Consider the following 8,040-nt stretch of genomic DNA (forward strand, 5'->3'; position numbering starts at 1 on the left):
GATGGCCATCCTCAGAGGAAAAATAACCCCCAGATGTGGAGAAAGCCTGCGAATCTCGCCAATGTGTTAGAAATTAAAAAGAGATACATGCATCTTTTTAAAAGACGGGAAAAGCATCTGCTTCTCTCTCTCTCCTCTCTCTCTCCCTTTCTCCCCCTCTCTCGTTCCGTTCGCTCGCTCTCCTCTCGCTCTCGCCCTTTCTTGCTCTCTCTCTCTCTCTCTCTCTCTCTCTCTCTCTCTCTCTCTCTCTCTCTCTCTCTCGCTCTCGCTCTCGCCCTTTCTTGCTCTCTCTCGCTCTCTCTCTCTCTTGCTCTCTCTCTCTCTCGCCCTCTCTCTCGCTCTCTCTCGCCCTCTCTCTCTCTCTCTCTCTCTCTCGCTCTCTCTCGCCCTCTCTCTCTCGCTCTCTCTCTCTCTCTCTCTGTCTCGCCCTCTCTTGCTCTCTCGCCCTCTCTCTCGCTCTCTCTCGTCCATTCCTCTCAGATTTTCCCATTCCCTTTCCTCCAGTCCTTTACTTTCTCCGCCAGCTGTAAACCCAGTCCGGATTCGCCCTAAAGAGCCTTTGTATCTGGAGCTTGGGACTCAGGTCGTGTGCCTGGCGCTCAGCAGCTGCCCTACCTGGCTTCCAGCCCCACGCCCGGCTTGGGCCGGCTTGGATTTTACGGAAGGAGCCCGGGGTGATAATGAGCTTTCAGGAGGATATTAATCTGGCTCGGCTCTGAGATGGAGGCGTGCCCTGCTGGCCCCGCTGCAATCACCCAAATGAAACTCTAGACCCTTCTGAACTCTCATCAGCGGGGAGGGAGGGCAGAAGCAAGGGGAGGAGGATGCTCGCCCTCACCCAGGTGTGGGAGAGAAAGTGACCCACCGACAGGAGGCAGACACTAGAGAGTCTGCCTCTTGAGCTATTCTCAGTCGAAAGCTGGCCACCAAGACAGCCAAGGGGTACTGGGGAGGAGGGACGAACCAGACACGGAGGACCTAGTGTTCCCTGGCCAGAGTCAGGAAGCAGAGGACCTGCGCGCCTAGGCTGGGCCCTGCATGTGTGCCGCACATGGTCTGGGGGCTGAATGATTGATGGCATTCGCTGCAGAGGTTTATTAACCCAGAGTCATTGCAGCCCTGGCATAGAGCATTCTTGCTGCTCGCCTCCGCAGCTTCCTCTCAGAAGACATTTGCACAAAATCGTTCCGGGCTAGCACAAGGGACATCGTGCTGGCTGAGGGTCCTCAGTCAAAAGGAGAATGCGCTGCATGACGCCTTTAAGCGCTTTTCCGGGAAATGTGCTTGCTTAGAGATCGCTAGGACTTCAAATGCCACTAACACCTAGTTGTTGGCAGCTTATTCTCCGAAACATTCAAATCCTATATTCCCATGCCACTGGAGCTAAAAGATCCAGCAAGTAAATGCGAAATAAAGTGTCCAAAATCACTCAGCTAGGAGTCTCATGACCAACACAAGGTTTAAGCCAGGCACTCGCTCTGACACCTGGCCTCTGATATTTTTAGCCACAATTCACACCTGCTGCTAACTGCTACCCCATCTTGCACCTTTGGCCTCCAGAATCAGGTTTGGTTTTAGAGGGCCCAGGCATGGAGGTGGTCCTGACACCCATTTGCCATTCTGATTATCACCCTTTGCTGTTAACCAAAACAGCCAGGCTCCACGGGATTTGCTCTTCCTAGGCTGCCGATGTGGAGCAGTAGCAGAGCACTCGCTTTGCTTGCCCAAGGCCCTGGGTTCAATCCTCCTTCCAAAATTAAAGTGTTCCTTTTTTTCACTGTCATCCAGTACAAAACCAATTTATTTTACATTCCATCTCCACCCTGGGGAATGGGGAAGCTAAATAATAATTTAGCATGCATAAGTAGATGTTTCTTTCTTTATATATATAAATACAATATACAAAAATACACTACCATTCTGAGGTTTTCAGCAGTCTGAATGCTCATGACATAACACCCCCCCCATACACAGGCATAAAACCTTTTTTTCTGTTTTCAATTCTCAGTAGAATGGTGTCTCCAAAGGAGGTTTCAAGTTTCTAGGTCACTTAACACTGTAGTTTTCCCTTCTCCGATGAGGGAAGAGGCAGGCAGGAGCCACTCATAGAAGGGGTATGTTCTTCTCACAAACACCTCTGGCCAACACAACCCGAAATTAAATTTAAAAGAACGAAAGTTCACATTGGAGGTCACTCTCTCTCTCTTTCTCTTGCTGTCCTTCGAGGACCCAAATAGGATTCCCCCAACCCAGCGCGCACTGCCAGACTGGCTGCAGGCCACAGGATGGTGTTGAAAGCCCGCACCGGGGTAGCCGTAGCGCGCGTCCCTGCTGCCGAGTTTGGGACGACTACTGGGGCGGAGGTTGGTGCCCTGGGCCGCCCGGCCTTGGGGGCGGCGAGTCGTCCTCGGATGAGCAGTCAGACGAAGCTACGGCGGTGTGGGTACCGGCACCATTGCTGTAGGGGAAGTGGTCGTCCTCATCATCATCCTCGTCCTCATCCGGGTCACTGTCTCGCAAGTCCCGCAGGCGACGGCCGCTGGCCTTGTCCACGGACACCGGCGGCCCCAGCAGCTCCTCCTCGGCCTTCTCCTCAGCGCAGCTTTTGCCGGAACCCCCGCCGCTGCCCTTCTGCTTCTCTGCCTCCTGCGCAGCCTGCTCTTTGGCCTTTTTGCTGCGTTTCCATTTCATTCGGCGGTTCTGGAACCAGATCTTCACCTGCAGGCACAAGTTGGCGTGAGAAGCCGGCCACTTACATCCCCACGAATCCAGAAGGTGTGAGCACCCAGGGCCCCTGCCCATCGGCCTACCCTCACCCTAGAAAGGGTTTCCCTAGAGTGACTGGGCAGCGGCTTCTCCATTCCCCCACCCCTACATCCACTCTATTCATCAGTAACCCCATAGCTGTGCTTGGTGCCCCCCAATCCCCCAGTTGGGAGTGTTTTACTCCAAGCCCTTGGTCTATCAAGGCAGCTGGCAGGTCTCTAATCCCTGAAGTCCAAGTCCGCACCTTTCCAGAAAAATAGTCTCCAAGAATGTAGCCTGAGGTATACCTTCTCCAGAATAGCTGGTTAAATAGGATTCTCAGCCTACTGTACCCCAATCTACTGAATCAAACCTCCTCCTAAAGACGCTCTGGCGTCTTCCTAGGACCTCGCCCATTGCGAATTAATACCGAACCTAAAGGTCATGAAGCTGGGACCCAATTGCCCAAATCAATACCCTCCTGGGTGGTTTGGTGGGATTGGCTGCCCCGGGGGCTGGGTATCAGGTGTGCACCTGGGTCTCGGTGAGCATGAGCGAGGTGGCCACCTCAAAACGCTTGGGCCTCGACAGGTATTTGTTGAGCTTGAACTGGTGTTCCAGCTCCAACAGCTGCTGGCTGGTGAAGGCGGTGCGAGGTCTTCGGCACTTCCCCAAGAGGTTCGACTGCGCCTGGGCTGTGGACCAAAAGGGCGAGAGGCCTTTGTAGGCTTGTTCACTGCCCGGGTTCCTAGTCCCTCTCAGGGTCCAGCCTCCGATACCCACCCTGCAGACATGGGCTTCTTTTCAACATCAGAGCCTACTCCCCAACAGACCAGAGGACCCACATCTCAGACACAAGCGGAAGTGGAGAGCTTGTCCCAATAGACAATCTTTTCATTTGAGAGTCGCGATTAAATAGGGCCTGTTGCCTGCTCGCAGTAGACACCTGTATGAACACTGGTAGGTCTAAAAGCTTTGGTAGCCGGGCTGGATCAGCAAGAGACCAATCACCCCTGTCTTGGTGGAGGGCCTTACTATACCTCAAACTGGAAAAGCACCCATCCTCTTGGTCCCACCACCATCTTAAAGCAGAAGAGCAGGAGAGAGAGAGAGAGAGAGAGAGAGAGAGAGAGAGAGAGAGAGAGAGAGAGAGAGAGAGAGAGAGAGAGAGAGAGAGAGGACAGAAGCTAGAGCCTAAATAAGCATATTCATCAGGGTGTCTCCAGGTCTGTCTTGACAAGCTCCCCGCCTCCTCCTAGTGCAGAGGGCAAAGAGACTGGAAGCCTGTTCCGAGGATTCTCATTACTCAAATTAAAGGTCCAAATTAAAGGCCGAGCTGTGAGTGGATCTGGCTTTCTGTGTGTTCCAGGAGATCTGTCCAGCTTTATTTACATAATTTCGCACGGTTACATCACAGAGACTTTTATTACCTCAAAACGAGACTTCCCTTGATTTCCCAGGAGTCCAAAGAGTGTTAGACAATAAAAGAAAGAAAGCAAAGGAAAGAAAGAGGCCAGCCCCTGGCTGGGATGAGCTCAGGCTCCCCTGGGATGGGCAATTTGCTTTATAGGAAGGTCCACGCCCCCTGCTTTAGTTAAACAAGGCTACGAATTCCCAACTTGACAATACATTAGAACTCTAATTAAAACACCAGCTCGGAAAGGATCATTGGGAAATGCCATCCAGTGGATAGAAACAACCAATTAAAGAAAACCAAGCCTGTTTTCCCAGGTGAGAGGGAAGTCCCAAGAATGGACACATTCAGCCACTCTCCTCTGCTGCATTCCTTGGTGCTGGTCCCGGGATGGGATTTGGATTCTCTTCCTAATGTAAAACTGGTTTTACTTTTAATGCAGTCACTATTGAGACACCACGGGCTTGGTGTGCTGGCAAAGAGATCCTACAGGCAGGGATTCTGAGTGATTATGGCTCCAGGAAAACATCCTTTCTCCTCCAGAGAGCACTTGAGTGGTCAGGAATCCCAAAGCCATAGAGTTCTGTTGGTGACCAGTGACCAGCTCCTCTCTGGGTACCTATGCATCTCAGGCCTAGGGAGTATAGTCATAATGGACACATATGGGTAAATTTCCATCTGAAGGGGTTTGCTGGGCTCCTCAGTCAGGTTTAGATCCTGCCCAGGACTTACTAGATAAGAACAATTTCAGCGACAGCTGAGCTGCACCCCCCCAACTGAGGTCAGTGGAACCCTTCCCTCTTTGCTGAGATCAACAAGGCTGGTCTTCTTGGAGTCAAGCTGGGGAAAACCTGGGTGGCTGAGAGCAAACAAGAGTGCAGGCTGGGATTCTCTCACCACCTTGCTACTTCTGCAGCTCTCCGGGGTCCTCACTTTCTCTGTTTAGTCACAACCACTGCTTCTAGCAGAGGAATCTGAATTCTGGCAAGTGTTTATTTCTGTTTTCTTTTTCGCTTTTTTCCCTCCAGTGCCTGCATCTCCCCAGTCTAAACAAACCCACTCAGACGGAAACAATGGGGTCTCTTTGTTTGGGTGTTGGGCGGCTGACAGGGGAAAGTCATATACATCTTCTGTTCTGGCCTGAATGGAAAGGCAGCTTGTCCCTACCCATGTGGGGCACAGGGCAAGAGTCAGAGCCAGGGTTGCCCTACACAGATGCAGCTGTAGTGTGTGCCGGGATGTCTGAACTGGCTCCTGAAAGGTTGTCCCTCTTGGGTAGCAGAGAAGATGCAGCAGGCTGGACCTTCTTTGCTCCCTCCTTGGACAGGAGCTCCCAAAGGTGTTTGGCACCTGGAGTTCCCAGGAGGACACTTGCTATTTAGAGTCTCAAGACCTTCTGGTTCAAAACAGACCTCTTGAATATTGTGTGTAGGGACCCACACCACACCACCACCACCCCCACAGACACACACAGAAACACACCACACACACACACACACACACACACACACACACACACACACACACCCCACATACATACTTTGGCCCTTCAGAGGAAGGCAGAATCCTGACAAGGGTCAGAGAAGAGCTTGGGCTCTGGCCTCGTAGCCCTGCTACGTTAGGAATCCATTTTCTCCTTAGCTACTTCTGAACATAGTGAGGAGTCTCTTTGTAAGCCATTAGGGAGCCCCTGGCCAAGTTCATATTCCCCATGATAAGTCCCAGGTTTCAGTGACCCTAAAAACCTGCCCTGTTCGAGGCCTTTTTTGGCTAGCATTCCCGAGCACTTCCTTCTCCAACCTGCAAGTTAATCATTAGGTTTCAGCCTCACACCTCTAACCTCCCCTGCCCATTAAGAGAGAAAGAGAAAGCAAGGCCTGAGCGTGGCCATCTTAATAATTCGCTGCTGCTCTCTCACGCCGCTCGGCCCACGCGAGGCCTCACAGGCCCAGGGATGAGCCGTGGCGGCTTTGCTGTGCTTGGACAGCTAGCTGAGAGCAGAGGCAGAAAGGAACAGGTTGCGGAAGAGGAGGATGCTCGAGAGAACTGCCCCGGTGCTGCGCAGGTACTCACAGCTGAAGTCCGGCATCTTGGGCAGGATCATGCCCGCGGTGGACGCGCGCAGCCACTGGTCCAGCTGGAAGGTGCCGGCACCCAGCTTGATGGGGTCGGCAGGGTGCGCGGGGTGTGCGCCCTGCACCTGAGGGTAGGAGTAGGAAAGCGCAGGGTGCTGGCCCGCCAGCGCGGCCGCCGCCGCCGCCGCCGAGTAACCGTAGACTGGGTGACCGTAGAGAGCTGCCTGTGCAGGGAGGCCCGCGCCGCCCTGCGCGCCCCCCGGGTGCAGTCCCAATGCCAGGCCGCCGGCAGCCGCGGCGGCGGCGGCGGCAGCTGCGGCGGCGGCACCAGGGTGCGCATGGTGGTGGGGAGTGCCCGGCCCACCCGCCGCGCCGCCGCCTCCTCCGGCGCCCAGGAATCCCGGCTTGGGCAGCAGAGCGCAGTGCGCAGCCAGCAAGCGCGGGGGTGACGGGCTCTCCGCCCGCAGCCGGTCGCTGGGAGCTGCAGTGGCCTCAGAAGACACGGGGCTGCAGCTGCGGCTCGCCCCGCTACTGGTCCCCCCACCACCGCTGCCGCCTCGTCCGGGGCCAGATGCTGTGGCCGCGAGCGAAGTGACCAAGGCCAGCGGTGCGCTTTGAGTGGAGGAGGCTCGCGGGGGATCCACCGCCAGCAGGGCGTCGATGCGGAAATTTTTGGATTTTTCCATCGGCTCGTTTGGAGCTGACGATCAGTGCCCAGGGACGGGCGACGCGGTCGTGTGCGGGCTAGCTGAGACTGAGCGTGGCGGTGGCCAGCTCTGGGGCTTGATATTGTTACTGCGATTATTTGCCAATAATCAAAGTCGCAGCCGGAAACTCAGCCGCGAGCGACCATGGTCTAGACGCCTCCTCCTTGCTGTCCTCGAGGCGACCGCGCTCCACTCACTGGTACAAACTCCCACGAGCGCTCCTGCGAGTTTGGGTTAGGGAGGCCGGCTCTCCGCTCTCAAGCGCTCAAGCTACCGAGCCGAGGCCGCTGGCGCCTTGGTGGGGACCCGCGCCCCTCCGCACACTTGAAGCTCAGCTCGGTCTGGGATTGGCGCACGCAGCGGGGACCCAGGGAGGGGTGTCCGTCCGGCGATTGGCCGAGGGGCGCACCTGTCACGGTCCAGTTCTCCTGCGGCCCCGCCCCTGCGCCCCCAGGTCCTAAGTAGCGGGTGGCGAGCAGCAGTGGTGGGGGAGTGGAGACGGGAAGGAAGAGCTTGGAAACTGAATACAGGCTTGCCGCTTCGTTGGTGCTGAGTGGGTGGCGGGCGCTGGGTCCCCCTGAGTCCCCTAGACACCTTGTTCCGCCAGAGGCGGACATCTTATCTTTCTTCAGCTACTCTTGCGCCCTTGCCGGAGTTGTGGACTGTTCAGCTCTGGGGAACCAGGTGGTTCCTCACCCCTGAAGCCCACCCTGAGCTTAGCAAGCTGAAGACCAGAATCTCCCGCGTTCCTGAGTCTTGGGCACCTCAAGGTGGTTTGAGTCCCTGTCACTAACCCTCTGCAGGTCGAACCTTCGAATCTGCGCCCCCACCCCATCCCACCCCCAGTCTCCTGTGCAGCCGATGTTTGTTTGAAGGTTTCCGGTGTGTATAAATACGGTGAGTGAGAGTTTGACGCCCACAAATCTTTGTCGGGAGCTTCCCCATCCCACCCGGTCAGAGTGTAAAGAGAGCAGTCTTCCAATTCTTCCAGTGAGGGACCCACATTGGCTTCAAGGTCGGTCGTTCAGGTGCCAGCCAATGAGCCGGACCTAGGTGACAAAATTCTTTTGCCCGATCCTTGCCTCTTGGACGTTCGATG

General features: G+C 55.3%; 1 protein-coding gene across 1 annotated transcript; it reads right to left on the reverse strand.

The window, feature by feature from the left end:
* Positions 1-1,783: 1,783 nt before the first annotated feature.
* Positions 1,784-7,263, reverse strand: Mnx1 (motor neuron and pancreas homeobox 1). Its single transcript, XM_040738794.1, has 3 exons — positions 6,233-7,263; positions 3,280-3,440; positions 1,784-2,718 (listed from the first exon to the last, which is right to left on the reverse strand). The coding sequence occupies exons 1-3, from the start codon at positions 6,918-6,920 to the stop codon at positions 2,350-2,352; spliced, it is 1,218 nt and encodes a 405-aa protein (XP_040594728.1). The 5' UTR covers positions 6,921-7,263; the 3' UTR covers positions 1,784-2,349.
* Positions 7,264-8,040: the final 777 nt, after the last annotated feature.

Source organism: Mesocricetus auratus, unplaced genomic scaffold (genome assembly GCF_017639785.1).
Source record: "Mesocricetus auratus isolate SY011 unplaced genomic scaffold, BCM_Maur_2.0 Super-Scaffold_100676, whole genome shotgun sequence".
Taxonomy (NCBI): Eukaryota; Metazoa; Chordata; class Mammalia; order Rodentia; family Cricetidae; genus Mesocricetus; species Mesocricetus auratus.